General features: G+C 44.0%; 1 protein-coding gene across 1 annotated transcript in view; it reads left to right on the top strand.

Annotated features, from left to right (window-relative positions):
- The first annotated feature begins 436 nt into the window (after positions 1–436).
- LOC146811665 (serine protease 33-like) overlaps positions 437–19,617 on the top strand; it is a 230,245-nt gene continuing 211,064 nt past the window's right edge. Inside the window, exon 1 of the mRNA XM_085618637.1 lies at positions 437–806. Coding sequence (XP_085474763.1) covers positions 767–806 — 40 coding nt within the window. The 5' untranslated portion in view covers positions 437–766. The remainder of the gene's footprint in view (positions 807–19,617) is intronic.

Genomic DNA, 19,617 nt, shown 5'->3' with positions numbered 1-19,617 from the left:
TGCACTATAAACAGTCTCTCACGCCCCACTCAGCCCTGGCTGGGCCCCTCGAAGCACTGGCCGAGTAAATATTCATTTTTTTAAATGCAGGGCTGCCTTTGTTCCCCGAAGAGTTCCCCGTTCTCCACCATCAGAGGTAAAGGGAGACACCTCGCTGCTGGGAGCTAGCCTCATGACACAGGGTAAAACAGGATGCACGGCCCTATGGGAGTCTTCCATTCACATAGGGATTAACGAAACATGATATGATGGAAAAAGATCGCACACAGGTACCATTAGTCATTGCTCTCGAACAATCACTTCGGAATTCGAGGCAAGAATGGTTGGGTTTGCTTAGGTGCACCTCTTTGAAAAAACAGGTTTGTAAAACCAACTCCACAAGTCACATATAAGGGGAATGGAGAACAGAAGTGGCCAGCTCTCATTGGCTCAGCCTTGCGTGACATTTACTGTGCCTCGTCTTTTCTGCTTTTAGTTGTCTTGGCTATTGACAGGTTTCTATACCTGTCTCTTTCCACAGAAACTTTAGCCGGTTCTTCTTGTGTACAGAGTTGGGCAGCTGTCATTAGAATGTCACGCACAGCTTCCTTCTAGGCAAGAGCCGTTCCCACGACATACATCTTGGGCCACTCAGGCTTTTAGCTATCATTTCTTGGGGCACTGTTTACCAGCTCGGTGCACATCTTCCTGCTCAGCGTCGAGGGTTTAAACAGCTGATCAGACCAATTGTTCTACCTGAGGCAGACAGGACCAGAGGGAAAAGAAGATGGCAGTACCAGCCTCGCTGATTGTGGTTCTTTACACAGGTAAGTCTGTGCCCACCTTCACTTGCGCATATGTTAAGAATTTTACTATCCATCACCTAGGCACAGGTAAGAGTTGGTAGCTCCTTCACCTAGCCACCGGTAGGCACACATAAGAGTTTTGAGCTCCTTTTCCTATGCACAGGTAGGAGTTTGTAGTTCCTTTACGCTAGGCATAGGTAAGAGTTGTATCTCCTTGGCATAGGCACAGGTGAGAGTTTAAAAACATTTTAGCTTCTTTGCTTAAGCACATGTAAGAGTTTGTAGCTCCTTCACTTAGGCACAAGTAAGGGTTTGAAAGAGCTTGCAGCTCCTTCTGCTTGGAACAGTTAAAAGTGCTAGCTTTTTCTCCTAAGCACAGGCAAGAGTTTGTAGCTCCATCACCCAGGCACAGGCAAGAGTTCGTAGCTCCATCGCCTAGGCACTGGCAAGAGTTCGTAGCTCCATCGCCTAGGCACTGGCAAGAGTTTGAAGCTCCATCACCTAGGCACAGGCAAGAGTTCGTAGCTCCTTCACCGAGGAACAGGTTTGAGCACTTTTTCACTGGGCTCAATACATACTTTTTGTTTGTAATCATCTGGGCACAGCCTTGGTGGGCTGGCTAAATGAGGCACAATACAGTGGCAGGCTGGAGAACAACTTTTGCTTTTACGGCAAGATAGACTGATTAATCCCCCCAAAAGCAGCCCTGCTGACAAATAAAACCACACAAATACCCTGGAGATGAATGGGCAGCTTGTTTGAAGTGCCTACTCTGTTCTCTATGTGGTAAACATGACCTTTTTCCTGAGATTATGTTATTTCCCATTCCCTCTCTAAGGCACTGTGTTTGCTTTGCATGCCAAGAGGCCCAACATGAGAGCTATTGCTCTGACATAATCTGTCCTCTATTGTACATAAGAAGGATATTGCAAGTCTCAGAGGAGACCCACAACATTCTTGGAGCAAGTGGACAATGGCTGAGTGCCTTTAGAAGGTAGTGGAATGCGAGGGATTTGGAATATCTTTTTGATTTATGTCTGGGTGTAATTTATTCCTTATACTACATTTCTTCCAAAAACCTTAAATCTGTTCCTCATAAAACGGAGGGTATGGTTGCAGATATGTAGAATAAATGCTGTCTATGTAATGCAACATTAATCTACCCAATATGTATCTAGGAATTTCTGACTAAAATATAGGTAGCCTCATGTAGGTCACTTTCAAAAACAGATATAGTTCAGAATGAGTAGTAAATTAGAGAGAGATTCCTGCTTTCCTTTAATAATCTCCAGGCATGTCAAAATAGTAAACAACTGACATCTTTTTTAACTGTGAATAAGCACTCATTTCAATGAAACATGGTTCTCAAAAAACTAGCCCTTCCTTTTATTGTTTAATTAGCATTGTAATTAAGCTGCCTAGCCTGTCTTTTACATTCTGCCGAAGCTGGCTGCAGGCATTGTGATGTCACAATTCAACTATAATAAGGTATTACAGTAGAATAGGTATGATTTCTTTTTATTACAGGTGACTAAACTGTAGTAAGAAAATTAGAGACAGGTTTTTACATACATGTTGCAGAGTTCCATGTATTATAAAGGGTTCACTGACAAACTATCAAGTCAAACAACTATCTACATACAAGAATATTGAGTCGAAAATATTGAATTTAAAAATATTGGCTCCCTAAACTTATAATGAAAATGACAAAAATAACCCCAATAAATATCGTTTACACTAATATAAGTCGTTAAAATATTGATTTTTGAATATATGTATATATATATATACATTTAAATAATAAACATTATTTAAATGAAATATTGATACTAGTATAATGAAAATGAAATATGTTTAATACTTGTTTCGAAAAATGCATTAATGATTATTATTTTAACAAATGTAAACAATCATTATATATTAATATACATATTTTTATTTACATATATCTAATTTAAAAAATATAACTAAATTAATATTTTTAATTTATATTATTTTGTAATACTTTTATAATTCTAATAATATAAAAAATGAGTATAAATACATATATCCAATAATATAACATATTTGAAAAACAAACTATTTACATTACAAATGAAAAACTCAAACATAATAAAAAAATGGAATTTAATTAGATATATAAAATGTTAAACCATTAATAATTATAAATATCATGTTTTAAGTAACCAAAAACATTATTAATGTAAATATAAACAATATAGAGTAAACTAATTTTTTTAACACAAATTATATACTATACCCATTACAACTTATAAATAAAGTTTCGCACTCAGGAAGTGTCAAATTAACAAATCCTACTACAGTCAATGCAACAGTAGGGAAAGTGTTGGATGTCCGAGGGGTAACATTTACTTTTCCCACTCCAATGAGTGTAACACTAGGGAAGTGTAGGATTCTCGAGGGGAAAAATGTACTATTCCCTCTCCAGTCAGTGCAACAGTAGGGAAAGTGTTGGTTTGCGAAGGTGTCACATTTACTAATCCCACACCAGTCAGTGCAACAGTAAGGAAAGTGTTGGATTGTGGAGTGGTAAAATGTACTATTCTCAATCCAGTCAGTGCAACAGTAGGGATTGTGTAGGACTAAGGAGGGGTAAAAATTACTATTTCCACTTCTGTCGTATAATATGAATTAACACAAATATTATTTTTAGCTAAATACAAAGATCTATAGTCTAAATAATGACTACCAATAAATACAATATTATTTACAGTTAAAAAGCAGAACACAATGAACACATACAATAATAAATTACTATTTAAAATTGTGGTACTTTTTAAAATTTTGTTTTTACTTATTTAACTTTCTACCCTGTACCTTGACAAGCTACACATCACACATCTAAAATGTATGTTTAAATTTACAATAGTTACACATAATTAAATAGCTATTAAAATATGAATGCTAATTAACTACCAATAAAACAATTATATTTAATTACCTCCCACCATTTATCCGTACAAAACAAACAACCCCCACCTAATATATAAAGGTAAAATTATTAAAGAATGTACATAATTAATTAATTAAACAATATTATGAATTAACTAACAATAAATTAATTATATTTAATTAACTTCCCACCCTTTACACCTACAGATATAACTCACATATATAACCAAAACATTATTTTAATTACATATTTACATAATTATCATTTAAACATTTAGTAAAATTAGGAATATTTATTAATTATTCAATTTTTCTACACATCTTTTACCCATGCAAAAACCACAAAATAACCCAAACAAAAAAAGTTACACAATTTACATAATGAACTAGCAATTAAATAATTATTAATTAACTTTTCAATAATTATAATTATTTACTTCTCACCCTACCCATTCAAAACCCACACATTAAATTAACTTTAAAATACATTATTTATATATGGAGCCTAAATAATTATCAATAAAATAATTATAAATGATTGAAAAACATATAATAATAAATTATATTTCATTAGCTTCCTACCATTTACCTGTACAAAACACAGAACTCAAACCTCAAACTTAAAAAAAGTATACTAGTAACATAAATAATTATCATTTAAATAGTTACAAATAATTAAATATTAATTATATATCAATTATAATTCATTTACTTCCCACTCTGTACACCTACAAAACCCAAAACTCGCTCCTAAAACTTAAAAACAAAAAATATTAGTTATACAATCAACATAAATAATTATCAATCAAATGATTTATATTAATTTAAAAATACTTATTAATGAATTATAATTAATTTACTTCCCACCCTATACCCTACAAAACCCACAACCTACACCTAAAATGTAACTAAAAAAATATTAATTATACAATTGACACAAATAATTATCACTTAAATAATTAATATTAATAAAAAAAAAATGAATTATTTTTAATTAATTTACTTCCCACCCTATTCCCCCACAAACGCTACAACCCACTAGTCCTTAAAATAACAACAAGCTATTTCATTACATTTAAAAACTACTTTAATTTACAAACCATTTTGAAAAACGAACAATATTTAAACAAAAATGTTAAAACATATTCAATTAACATATATATTAAAATACACAAAAATATTTAAAAATCAATATTATTAACAATAATATTTGTAACATCAATACTCCTTACCTACCTTAATCAATCAATAAATCAATCAATAGTCCTTTATTCGGTACTTAAAAAATACCATAAAAGTACATATACAGTTAAAATCAGTAAAATACGGTTCATAACACATGGTTGGAGACAATTGGCCCAAAAAAAAAGAAAAAATTCATTCAACACTGCCCTCTTGAGTCCCTTAACCTTAAAGCAACCTTAATGAAATTCATAATACAAAACAGTGTATGTGGATCATTAGCCCTTTGCAAGAATAATAAGGCAACCTTGGCATGTTTAAACTTTGCCTGTTTTAAAATTCCTACTAAAAAGCTACGCCTAGGTAAAACATAAAATGGGCATAATAGTACAAAATGAAGGGTATCCTTCGGAGACCTATTGTCGCAGCCGCAGGAACCCTTCTGCTCAACGGTTGAAGTAAAACCTGGTGGGTCAGCCAATAGGTGATGTAAAAGGTTGAGCCTAAAACGAGTGATTAAAAATCTATCCTGGGCGTTATGCATAAGAGCGAGATAAGGTTCCATTCCTTCCTTTGTTTTCACCATTCTATGAGCACAGACTGAGGATTTACTTCCTTCCGCAGCCGCTCTACGTGAGGCTACCAGGTCCAGGAATTTTTTTTTGACTCTCAATGTATCTTGGGGGATAGTTTCCGTTGGATTGGTAAAAAGATCCTTACAACCAATTCCCTCACGTGTGGACTTCACGTATTTTAGCCAGGGGATACTCATTCCTTTGTCCCTTTCTATACAGTCTCTAATAATTTGTCTGCTCAGGTCTGCCTCGATATTGGAATAAATCTTTAGCCAGGCCATAAGAGGTCTGACCTTTATCAGGTCCTCGATGTATGCCCTTCCTTATTCTTCATGGATGATATAGGCGGGAGTACTTTGTGGGGTTTTGAGCACCTTTCTCAAATATTTATTCTCCTCTGTCTGTAACTGCTGAGTGCTAACAAAACCCCAAACTTGAGACCCATATACCACTTTTGAACAACAGATTGAGCTGTAGAAGTTCATAACTTGTTCTGGCGACCACCGGCCCAGCCTGCGTCCATAATTCATGATCGCCCCCGTCGAGGCCACTAATTTGGAACACCGCTCTTCAATTAATAATGTAAAATTAAAAAACCCATCGAATAAGAAGCCAAGGTAGGGGAAGGTCTGTACCTGCCCTAGTTTGTGTGTGCCTATTTTGTATGAGAACTTCTCACAAGGTTTGGTTCCAGCCAACATGACGTGGGACTTGATCAGGTTTGCCGACAAGTCTAAGGTGTCCATAAAACTGACAAACCCGTCTATCAGGCGCTGAAGTCCCTTGGGGGTGCGGGTTAAAAGAACCGCATCATCTGCGTATAACAACACAGGGACAGGGCGGGAACCTACTCAAGGAGAATCTACTTTTAATTTGGTTAGTGCCTGGTCTAAATTATTAATATATAGGGAAAACAAAAACGGTGCCAAAATACATCCCTGTCTGACCCCACTATTGCAAGCAAAAGGTGCCGTAGTGCCCCCTTCCAAATTAAAACGCACTTTGGCAGTAGTGTTCCAGTGCAATGCTCTCAGGGTGTTAACCAGGCCCTGATCAACCCCTAATCTGGACATCAAGGCCCACAGCTTCTCTCTATTGACGTGGTCAAAAGCTGCAGTGAGGTTCATAAACTCAAGATATATAGCGTCATTGCTAGCTAAAGTATATTTTGCCACCAATAGATAGAGGTTCAGGCACTGGTCTATTGTTGATCTCCCTGCCCTTAACCCGTACTGATTATCTGTGATGATATGATGTTTGTCGGCCCAGTCCGTAAGGCGGTTGAAGACCACTCGTCCCAACACTTTGGCCGTCACATCGATCAAAGATATGGGGCGGTAGCACTGGGGGTTCTCCCTGTTCCCTTTTTTAAAGATGGGGACTATTGTTGCAGATGACCATGAACGCGGGAGGCCGGTTGCGACCACCACATTTATCACCCTTGTGAGAATAGCTCACAAGGGTGAGCCCACAGCTCCACCTTGCTTTAATAAAGGTCTGGTGGGATACCATCTGGTCCTGGCGCTTTGTTTTGCGTTAAGCCCTGGATACCCGCTACCACTTCCTCCAGAGAAAATTCAATCGTGGTAACCCAACGGTTTCCCTTCCCGTCATCCTTATTATTCTCAGCGGTGTGGTAATATACACTTTTAAAATGATCATACTATTGTTCTGGCAAAATGGTAGTACCAATTTCTGGGGCATTAGTGTCCTGAAAACATGGGTTATTTATTATTTTCCAGAATGCAGATATATCCCTTCTATCTGCTGCGGCCCTTAAATCTTCCCAGGCTTGTAATAGGAGGGAATATTTCCTGCATTTAATCGCCTTTTTGTATGTGATCGTACACAGTGCAATGCGCAACTTGTCCCGGGGTACAGTTTTCAAGCTAGATTTTAGCTCTTTCTGTGCCCGGGAACAATATTTGTCGAACCATCTGGGGGTGGCGTTTACTCTCCCTTGCTTAGTGGTCTTTAGTAGCCCATCTATTAGATGTGCCACTTCCTCAAATGCTTTGACAACGGCAGGTCCCTCCACCGAAAGGTCAAGGCACGCCCCAATCAATCCATTTCCTGTCTCCATTAGGGATTTGTAAAAAGCGTCCCCGTCCACTTTGGTCCATCTAAGTCGTCTCCCCTGATCCATTACCCTCTCAATACTGGCTACCCCTACACCTCTCCTAGCACTTCTGGGGGACAGGTCTTCTATCTCCAGCAATAGGGGGTTGTGATCACTGAATATACTCCATTCGATCTCTGCCCCTCTTATCCAGTCCTTAAATAGACAGGAGACCACTACGTAGTCTATGAAAGAGCGACACCCTCTGCCCTTGAATGTTGGAATATCCTCCCCTCCGCGTCCTATAGCCACAAGGTCTATAGTGTGTACTAGGGCGTGACTTTTCAGGACCCTATCCAATTCCATACCCTCACCGGAGTGCTGAAAGTGCGGGCCTTCCTCCAACGTACAACGAGACCAGTCCTCATTAACAGGAATCAGGTTGGGGCATATGTGACAATTAAAATCACCCACTAAAACCACTAACGGGGCCACCGCTCCCTTCCTCGAGGCCGTCTCTGTTCTTAATCGATTATCTAATTCACTTATTGTAGATCCCTTCCCCTTAACTGCCACTGCGTTATACAAATTAATCAAAATCACATTTAGCCCGTTTGTGTGGAACCCAAGGGCCTGAATATTATTTGTGGGCCAATTTAGATTGGTCCATACTCCTTCCAGCTGCAGATCTACAAATATAAAAAGTCCTCCCATAACTCTTCCCAAGGTTGACTTCTGTGCAGGCACAGAAAAACACTTGTACCCCGCAAGATGAAAGGGGCTACAGTCTATCACCCAGGTTTCCTGCAAAAAATTACCTGAAACCTGGTGATATACTTCCTCCATTCCTGGTTATCAAATTTTGCTGATAGTCCCGCTATAATCCATGATACCAGTTTTAGCTCCTCCTGCGTTTGTGTCTCTCTTGGATATAGTGTAGCTAAGTTATTATTCTTCATCCTTTCACCTTTTGAGTCCTCGTTAGGCCTGGGCAGATTATGTAAATTCTCTGGTCGCTGAGGGTGCAGAAAGATATGATCCAGCCCGCTACTTCCTCACTCCCTGATGATCTAACCGGTGATCCAGAGGGATTTCCTGAAACAGGGGGGACCACAACACAATCCATAAGAGTCCCATCCGTGGACTCCACAACATAACTGGTGGGCACATTCAATGCGGGGTGGGAGATATTAGGGGAACAGCCCTTTTCACAGAGTTGATTCGTGGGAAGGGTTCTATTGCTCTTTAGTCAGTCCTGCTCCTCTAAAGACATAAGGGGGTCAAATCTGTTCCTCAGGCTAAGTGCTCCCTGATTTCTAAGGGAAGCATATCGCATTGGACGGCGGAAACCCTTCCCACCCAAAGGGCTATCACTTCTGCTTCGGAATCCGGGGCCTGGACCAAAACACGAAATTCCCCTTGGGTAGAAAAAGCTCAGGGGCAAAGATCTGATATTACTTGATTGGCTATCCGGTTCCCAGCTTAATATTTGGTCGACTACGCACTGGTTCCTAAAATTTACCACCACACAGTCGCCGGTAGCATCCTTTGACCTGTTCCCCAACCAGCTCACCCTTCGGACAAACAGAATTTCCCCCTGATCATTCCCTGTTAGCGGCCTATTCTTATTCAGCCAGAACATAGTTTTGTTCTTAAGTTCATCATAGGCCTCTATACGATCTGGCTTCAACTCCGGGACCCCCGTGAGTATAATTACGTATGGGGCCGCTTCTGGGGGTAAGTTTATACAGGGTAGAGGGTTAATGATCACCTTGGGGGGTGGCCCTTCAGATTGACACTGGGGTGGAAATTCTGGTGAGGGCTGCTTATGGGCTATAACTTGGGGGATACGTGTTGGTGGGGCAAGAGTAACATCACCTGAGCTCACAGTGTAGCCATTGAGAACACGACTAGTATGTGGATGATGGGGATTTGGGGACAATAGAGGACGCTTGGCAATGGTGGATTGCCCTTCTGAGGGATTACTTGGTTGTGCAACTGACGGGATCGTGGTGATAGTCTCAGTCACTTTAGCAGTTGTTAATAGAGGCGAAGTATTACCCGCCCCCACCCCCTTTGTTTTAACCAAGGTTACCACTTTGTCTAGCCGACTCAGAATTAATTTCATTTGAGTATTGATGAGCTGCTCAAAATAATTCTGCAAGTCACTAATGATTTGGGATACCCAGTTCGGGGGTACTTGTGGTAACGGCGTGTGCCCCTTAAGTTCCCCCGCGGCCACATTTCTGATTTCGGTCGGGGCAGGGATAGCTTTTCCCCTCTTCTGCCTGGGTTTCTTAGTGCTAATCCTCTTTTTCCTAGCGATTTGTCCCATCCCCCCCGCTGTCTGTGTCTCTAAATCATCATTAGTCGCCAGCTGAGCGCAAGGAATGTCAATAGATGGAGAAACTGCTAGAGCATTTGGGGGGATTACAACCATGTCAGTCTCGGACTCCTGGAACAAGGGGGTAAAGTCTATTTGCGGGGTTAATGAAAGACGCCTCTCAGTGCGCTCAATTTCATTAGCAATCGCACCGATGGCTTTTCGCAACATTCTATCAATTGCGGTAGGCTGACTACTAGCCATTGTATTCGATTTCTACAGGTATAATAATTGATAGGCAAGCACAAGAGGTCTTTCCCTTCAAGGTATGAGAAAAGAGAAACCAACTATAGAGCCAAAAAAAAGAAAAAAAAACACCCCAGCTAACCGAAAATAAACAGTCCAGATCCGCACCCTACTTGAGTCTACAACAATGATCTCCCAGTCCAGTCTATCATATACAGTAATGCTACCTCTTCTCAAGTCCACAACTGGGTCCTTGATCACCCTCGGAGTTCGAAGTGATTTTCACAGAGGGGGGGCCCAGCCCAGCCTCTGCCGGCCCCTGACGGCCACAGACGGCCCGCCCTTTGCCCGGGCTTAGCTCAGCGCCCGCCCGCGCACATCCCATGTGGCGGGAAGAGCTAGGCGCTTTTAAATCTTCCGGTTACAGGGGGGGCGAGGTGTCCGGTACTGCGCAGCATCCTGGTCCTTGTAGTGCTCTCGGGCCCCCACAGACACAACAGCAGCAATACGAAGCGTCTCCCGCGGAGCGGGAGACGCGAGGAGTAGATGTAGCCCCCGGTTACAGGGGGGAGGGTCGAGGTGTCCGGTACCCCACAGCGTCCTGGTCCTTGTAATGCTCTCGGGCCCCCACAGACACAACAGCGGCAATACGAACCGTCTCCCGTGGAGCGGGAGACGCGAGGAGTAGATATAGCCCCCGGTTACAGGGGGGAGTGGCGAGGTGTCCAGGACCCCGCAGCGTCCTGGTCCTTGCAGTGCTCTCGAGCCCCCACAGACACAACAGCGGCAATACGAAGTGTCTGCCACGGAGCGGGAGACACGAGGAGTAGATGTAGCTGCCGGTTACAGGGGGGAGGGGCGAGGTGTCCGGTACCCCACAGCGTCCTGGTCCTTGTAGTGCTCTCGGGCTCCCACAGACACAACAGTGGCAATACGAAGCGTCTCCCGCAGAGCGGGAGACGCGAGGAGTAGATGTAGTCCCCGGTTACAGGGGGGAGGGGCGAGGTGTCCGGTACCCTGCAGCGTCCTGGTCCTTGTAGTGCTCTCGGGCCCCCACAGACACAACAGCGGCAATACGAAGCATCTCCCGCGGAGCAGGAGACGCGAGGAGTAGATGTAGCCCCCGGTTACAGGGGGGAGGGTCGAGGTGTCCGGAATTATTGTGGGTAAGAGTGGGTTTTGCTGTGAGGTTTGTGGAGTGCTGTACAGTGTCTCAGTAGTGTAAAAGTGCCATACAGAGTCAAGTATACATTGCAGGCTTGTGAGAATGAGTTTTTTAGTTGAAAATATTTTATTGAAATTCATGCAGTACAGCAAATGTACCATAAATATACACTGTAAGATATTAAAACGTAAATAATAGAACTAATACTTAAAATATTGAATTATAAGGGAAAGAAAATGGAGGAGCAACAAGAGGCATAAATAAGGAGTACATTTCACATACAAAATTCCCTGGTGCTCTCGATATACACCAATCCAAAGAAGTTCATCAAAATAAGTGGGTTATATCATTAGAAAATTAGAAAAGAGCACAATATCCATTCCCCACTTAGTTAGATTCAGCCATTCCTACCAAGGGGATTATTACAATGTCAGTGGGAGTTGCCTCTGACCGACACCTCTGCGGTATGGCAACCGAACGACTGTAGGTCAACGGTTCTGGCCGCCGGATTAAAATGTGGTCGCAAACTCCCATTTCATTATGGGAGCTTGTGTGGCGGTCGGAAACCTGCCACAGCACAAGCTCCCATAGAGAAAAGGGAGTTTGTGTAAATTCCTGCACCCTGTGGCACACACGGTGCAGGAAATTAGTGCGCCCTGGCCCACATCTGTAGGCTGCAGAGGCAAGGGGGCCCTGCTAGGGGCCCCCAAAGTCACTTTCCAAAAGCCTTTTCATGTTGGAAAGGCTGACATGGAAAGACTGTCGGAAACCAACATTGTAATTCCAACAGCAGAAACGTCATCACAAAGGGATTACGTTGCGTTTTAGACTGGCTGACAGGGGGGGGGCGAGGTGTCCGGTACCCCGCAGCATCCTTGTCCTTGTAGTGCTCTCGGGCCCCCACAGACACAACAGCGGCAATACGAAGCGTCTCCCACGGAGCGGGAGACGCGAGGAGTAGATGTAGACCCCAGTTACAGGGGGGAGGGGCGAGGTGTCTGGTACCCCACAGCGTCCTGGTCCTTGTAGTGCTCTCGGGCCCCCACAGACACAACAGTGGCAATACGTAGCGTCTCCCGCGGAGCGGGAGATGCGAGGAGTAGATGTAGCCCCCGGTTACAGGGGGGAGTGGCGAGGTGTCCGGTAACCCGCAGCGTCCTGGTCCTTGCAGTGCTCTCGAGCCCCCACAGACACAACAATGGCAATACGAAGTGTCTGCCGCGGAGCAGGAGACACGAGGAGTAGATGTAGCTGCCGGTTACAGGGGGGAGGGGCGAGGTGTCCGGTACCCTGCAGCGTCCTGGTCCTTGTAGTGCTCTCGGGCCCCCACAGACACAACAGCGGCAATACGAAGCGTCTCCCGTGGAGCGGGAGATGCGAGGAGTAAATGTAGTCCCCGGTTACAGGGGGGAGTGGCGAGGTGTCCGGTACCCCGCAGCGTCCTGGTCCTTGTAGTGCTCTCGGGCCCCCACAGACACAATAGCGGCAATACGAAGCGTCTCCTACCTTAAAATCGATATTCTTGTCCACGATATTCCTGCTCACGATATTCCTGTGTCACAATATTTTCAACTCGATAATTGTGTCAGTCGATATTACTGATGCAATATTTCATCTAAAATTATTATAAAGTCATTCTATGAGGACAACCTCACTTTAAATTTGACTTTGTCTAGCAAATCAAAGCATTTCTTAAAGGTATTCAATAATTACACATGAGTTTGAAAATTTACAACACACTTCAACTTGCGCCTAGATCTTTTGTAAAACCCCTTGATATCGACTTCTGGATCAGGGAAGGGTGTGTTCCATCTTAGTTTGACTAAACTTCTCTAGGCGTCTCAGACTGCCTTTCATTATCCTTTTTAGGTCTCGGGACCATCCGGTCGGCAGACCGGAAGTCCGGAGATTTAATGACTTGGGAGAAGAGGGGCTTGAACCCGCCCCTCTTCTGCCCTGTTCTCCATTGGCTGGCCTCGTAAATGCTGGCCAGCCATTGGAGAAGAGGTCCCGTCACTCCAATCATACCCCGTCCTTTTCGGATCGGGGGGCGTGTTTTTTGCGAAAAGTCTCAGGGAGGAGACAACAGCAAAACACGCCCCCGAATCCGAAAAGGAGGCTGCCTTTCTCCGAGGCATTTCTGCTCTGCCTCGGAGAAAGGCAGTGGTGTGCTCGTCCGCTCCCCCTGCTGCTCTGGTCTCCTCACCCTGTCCTGGCCGCTGCACCACACCTCTTACACTTGTTCCGGCTTACAATTACTTTCATTTGTCAGCTTTCTGTTTTACGAACGTAGTCGAAGGCGACCACGGATAGAAAAGGGGGATAGGAAAAGGTGACTGACTGCTCTGCCTTGTGTGCGCTGAGCTGCTGCCCTGTGTGAGCTGACCTGCCCCTTCCCCCAGAACTGGCCTCACCGTGGTCAGACCTACCGTCGATTCGCGGCAGTCGAAGCCGGGACTGGCGGTGTCCTTGGGTGTGGCCTAAAGTCAGGCCCTTCATCGGGTATGTGACTTTCTCGCCCCTCCATAGAAGTGAGCGGGGTGTGCTGGCAAGGTAGATCGGCGGCTTACTGCTCCTGCAGCTGGAGGCCCGAGTAGGAAGACACCGTATTTTCTGTCATTAGTAAACAAGTGTTCTTGAGCGTGGAGGACAATAGCACGGCCAGGACGCGCGCTGTAAAAGGAATAGAGCTGCATGGCGGGACACGCACGATAAAAGACCCCATCGATGTAGCAGACAGATGCAAGCAACCTAGTGTCGCCTCTACCCTCAAACACACAGAATTGCCTGCTTCACAGTCGGTTTCAGTTCTCAAATTGGCACGCGGCGCTGGTCGCGTCATCTGCACGTGGGTAAGTTTCCCTTGAATTTCAGAGATTCTGCAGTTAGCCTGAAACAATTCCCAAAGAGCCTTTTTTTGCAAAGGTATATAATATAGCGCAAACTTGACCCGCAGTTATTGGAGCGCGTTACATGAACACCAGTTAAATTACCGAAGGTCGCAATCACTTTTCAAGCACGGAGATCACGTGATTTGCCTAGAATCACAGGGTGTTGAGCCGTTCGAACCTGGTTGCCCACTCACTTCCAGTTTACCTTAACACAAAAATGTTTTTCCATCCCTGAATGTACGCAGTCTGAATTTGTCTCTCACCCCCCCTTAGTGCAAACCCCCCTACTGCATGCCATGTTATGCTTTTGTGACATAAAAAGCCATACAGTACGTACCTGCGCCAAGAAACCCCGGGGTGTTAGCGCGCTCTCTAAATCATTTGTAACATAACATGCATACATGCTACTATAATACTTAATTACATAAAACGCACGCACTTGCACTGCTGTAAGTGGCTTGGGAAGGATGACCGGCTGCGTCTGCCCTTTGAATACCTCACCTGTAACATACAAGATAGACTAACTACATCTCGGCAGTGCTTTCATTGATAAAAGAAAAGGGCAGGCACTCACTCACCCAATTGAGTGGGCGTGTTGATAGGGCAGAGTTTGTAGTGGGGTTAGGGCTTGGGTGGGGCTTAGAGCAGGGCGAGGCTGGGAACATTGAATGGGATCAGATTTTCAAGGTGAATGGGACCTGTTCAGGAAACTATGGTGACCCTACTCACGAGGAACCAGGGTACATAGTCTATATAGAACATATAAGGGTTCTTGTGGATAATATGGAGAAAGCTTGATAATGTATGTGCACAGTGGCAATTACTGTTGGCAAAAGGATGCTGAAATGAAGACATTTATACAGCAAGCAATTACAAGACCAAATAGTGTTTGTACAAATATTGGGGATTCTGCAGGCAGGTGGTACAACAACCATGGGCACATGTGAGGGAACAGGACGCCAGGCGGCGCGGTTCAAGGTTTCTCAAGAGAACAACAGCACCGCAAGCAGACCCACGGGAACAAGCCAGGGCTGTGCTTCCGGGCGGAATGTTAGCCCCTGCACTCCCCACTGGTACAATTAGTTCTTGAGTAGATGTTCTATAATGTGTTACCTAATTCGCCTAAGAGGGAAATGCGTGCATACTAAATCCCAGCTCAGTTAATTTACACACTGCCTGATCTTGGGCACACGTGAAAAGTGATGAAACGTTCTGGTCTGGGGCCAGAGAGCCCTCCGCTAAATGACTGGTCCCTTCACACGATGTGTGATCTAAGACAAGTCACTCACAGCCAGGGTCTCAGTTACTGGGGGGTGGATGGCTTGTCCAGACCCCCTCCATCCTTGTCAACATCTACGTAACTCTACCATTATTGTACCGAAATGTTTATTGGGAGCCATCGAAGCCGGCTCTGGGAGACTAGGACAGCGGTTCGTAGTAACTTTGTTTACTCACCACACCGTTGACTAGGAATTCAAATAGTTTGCTTTTGGTGGCCTTGCGGGCCCCTCCGATGGCCTCCTATGCGGCCATACTTTCCTCCCTAGTCTTCTTGGCTCGGAGGCTCTCCGTTCTCCATGTACTCCCCCTTCTCTCCCTACTTTCAGCCCGGCAGGGTCTCTCACACTTGTGTGCGAGGAAGGGGGGCAGCGGGGGTCCCTCAGGGTGATTCAGACAGCCCACTCCGCTGGACTCATCGCCACATTCCTCTTCCTCCACTGATTACAAGGACGGCTGCCAAGCGAGAGAGCTCAGGGGAGGGGTAGTGTTAAAAGTGGCTATGCTGAGCAGTGCAGCTTAGGACACCGTGAGGGGGTATATACAGACGGAAGGGAAATAGTACATATTTACATAGCATGGTCTTCTCGCCATTACTGGGGTTCTCTTGCTTTCAGCCCGGCCTTCAGGGTGTTGTTGCACTCAGGGGCGGTGATTTGGGGCCTGGGGGCCAGGGAGACTGCAGGCCTGTGATGTGAAAAGCGATACAGTCATGGTGCGGCCTTAGAGTGGACAGAGGGAGCTTCGTGAATGGGCTGCGAGGGACAGGAGGGCAGGGCAGAGAGATGGCTGTCGGATGCCAAGAGCAGCTGAGACGGCAGCAGCTGGAGGAATGGTGAACCGAGAGGCCAAGGCAGCGAGCCACTCACCCCTCTCGGCGTGCCTTCGGCTGTCATCTTGAGAGCTTCAAATACTGATGGGACTGAGCATGGAAGGAATCGGGACATACTCGACTTGCCTAAGGCCACTAACGAAACATTGGAGGCTAACTGGTTGCTACCAAAGGGCACTTTATTTCTATCTCAATGTATAGTTTTGTAAAGGGCTAGGCCGGTTAGAAAATTGCTTCGCAGCAAGCGCAGACTCGAGAACCAAGTGGTGGCATAGCCTACTAACAGCAAATTAACTGGATGTGGCTTAAAGGCTAGAGTGGCTGACTTTTGACTTTGAAGCTGGGGAACAAGTTTTGAGTCTGGTGGGAGTTTCACACATCCTGTGATTCTGGGCAAATCACTTAATCTCCTTGTGCCTAGAAATGAATGTGTCCGTCTGTAATGCTGCTGGTGCTCCTGTACAGTGCTCGGATACCTTAGAGTCGAGTTTGCGCTATATAAAACTGCAAAAAGAAAGACAAAAAATGCTGTTGGCAGCCAAATCTAATGTTGAATAAAATGGCAGGGAGGTGGGGCATGCTACAGGGGGCTAGGATAGGTAACTTTAAGCACTCTGGCTTGGGCTCCTGTGATGTACATCTGACACAGGGGAGTAGTTTAGTCAATATTAATACCAGGGTGCAAGTCTGAAATTTCTGTACCCAAGTAAAAAAAAACAAGCATTTACAATGCAATGGTCTCGGCATTGGTAAAGTTAGAGCTATTGGCATTGCTCAGGACATTATTTTTGTTTATGTTTTTTGTTTTTAAAACATTTAAAGAAACGGCATTGTCATGAGCAATGCCAATAGCTCTAACTTTAACAATGCCGAGACCGTTGCATTGTAAATGCTTGTTCTATATAGCATTGCATCGTGATTCATATATCTAAACCCAATTATGTCTCTGTAATAAACTTATGTTGAACTTGGCTACCGATTCCTGGTCCTCATTGAGTGGACAAGGGGCACTGAGTTGTTACTAACTTCCTTTCCCGTCAGTGAGATGAGAAAAATTAGTGGGAGTGCCAAAGATGAGTAAGTAACGTATTTTAGAGGAATATCAGCTCACGATGATGAGCCCAGATGGTACTACTTCATTGCTATTGAGGGTGATGTATTTCGTTTCCTTGAATGCTGTAATCTTCTCATGAGTTTGCTACTTAAAACATATCAAAGTCAATTTGCATCCATTTATGCCTTTGATTACAGCAATTTTTTGTTTTATTGTGCCCGTAAGAATGTATGTTTTAGTTCCTGTTTTGTTACCTTGCATGGGGAATGAATTATTGTGGGTAAGAGTGGGTTTTGCTGTGAGGTTTGTGGAGTGCTGTACAGTGTCTCAGTAGTGTAAAAGTGCCATACAGAGTCAAGTATACATTGCAGGCTTGTGAGAATGAGTTTTTTAGTTGAAAATATTGTTTTAAAATTCATGCAGTACAGCAAATGTACCATAAATATACACTGTAAGATATTAAAACGTAAATAATAGAACTAAGACTTGAAATATTGAAATATAAGGGAAAGAAAATGGAGGAGCAACAAGAGGCATAAATAAGGAGTACATTGCACATACAAAATTCCCTGGTGCTCTTGATATACACCAATCCAAAGGAGTTCATCAAAATAAGTGGGTTATATCATTAGAAAATTAGAAAAGAGCACAATATCCATTCCCCACTTAGTAAGATTCAGCCATTCCTACCAAGGGGCTTATTACAATGTCAGTGGGAGTTGCCTCTGACCGACACCTCTGCTGTATGGCAACCGAACGACTGTAGGTCAACGGTTCTGGCCGCCGGATTAAAATGTGGTCGCAAACTCCCATTTCATTATGGGAGCTTGTGTGGCGGTCGGAAACCTGCCACAGCACAAGCTCCCATAGAGAAAAGGGAGTTTGTGTAAATTCCTGCACCCTGTGGCACACACGGTGCAGGAAATTAGTGCCCCCTGGCCCACATCTGTAGGCTGCAGAGGCAAGGGGGCCCTGCTAGGGGCCCCAAAGTCACTTTCCAAAAGCCTTTTCATGTTGGAAAGGCTGACATGGAAAGACTGTCGGAAACCAACATTGTAATTCCAACAGCAGAAACGCCATCACAAAGGGATTACGTTGCGTTTTAGACTGGCTGACAGGCTTCTTGTGTCGGTCCGAAGCCAGTCGGAATGACCGACTGGTTCACACTCCTACCACCAACATCTTAATTCAGCAGTAGGACCATAAACCTACCATGTCAGACAAGCAGTCGAAGGCTTACCGATTGACATCTTAACGAGGCCCCAAGTGAGCATTAACAGACACCTGATGTGGGACAGATCATAAAGGTGAGAATTAATGCAGTTATGCAAACAGAAAAGCAACTGACCTCTGGTGTGTCATGGTATAAATCACAAACACAATTCCATTACCTAATTAATCAAACAAATGATCTAGCAGCAAAATGAGTCATGTGGTGCAAGAAAATAATGTAATGTATCCCAAAAGAATGAATCATCACCCATATATTATTTTACAGCTCACCCATAACTAACATGCCCAAACAGCATGATCTGTAAATGAAAATAACCCCTGGTTTATTCTGTCTGGGGTAAAAGTGAAAACAATGAGATTATACAATAACAGCCTTTATTCCTACATACAATCTAAATAATTTATTTCACCATACATCTCCTACACATTATGAAGGTGTGAGTATACACAATTAACTTCTGAATTTCTTCATTCCTTGCTTCACACTCTCAAAATAGCCAAAGTGAAACCTTGACAATTTTTACGCTACATGTCCCATTGAGTGAATACTCCCAGAATCCTGCTACCTTTCCCATCATTCAGTGAATGTATGGTGGCCCTTGGCCGTAGACAGCGCTCCTCTGCCTTTAGGCTAGGGTCTCGCGATAGCAAACAGATATACGTGCATACATGTATGTCGAACACCCAACATACTTTTACTTTTCCAGAATGTGAAACATTCTCACATCCCTATGCTTACTTCATCAAGAAGAGCAGGCCAGAATTTCTGGATGCAGCAATTTTCTAGAAGAAAGAACTTTGCATAACTGCACTGTATATATTAGTACATATTTTTATATTATGGGCCTGATTTCGATGTCTGTCAGAGTTGCTTCTGACCAGCATCGCAGCAAATGCGGAACCGACCAACCTCTGGCCGGTGGTCACGACTCCACAATTAGGATGCAAATGCACATGGTGTGGTTGCAATCTACCATTTCTCCATGGGAGCGTGTACTGTGGTTGGAAACTGCCCGCAGCACAAGCTCCCAAAGAGAAATGGGTGTTTGTGTAAATCTCTGCACTGCATGGCAGGCACCTC

This window comes from Triturus cristatus, chromosome 7 (assembly GCF_964204655.1).
Source record: "Triturus cristatus chromosome 7, aTriCri1.1, whole genome shotgun sequence".
In the NCBI taxonomy this organism is placed as follows: domain Eukaryota; kingdom Metazoa; phylum Chordata; class Amphibia; order Caudata; family Salamandridae; genus Triturus; species Triturus cristatus.
The sequence above is the reverse complement of the archived record's forward strand: the minus strand, read 5'-3'. Positions and strand labels throughout refer to the sequence as shown.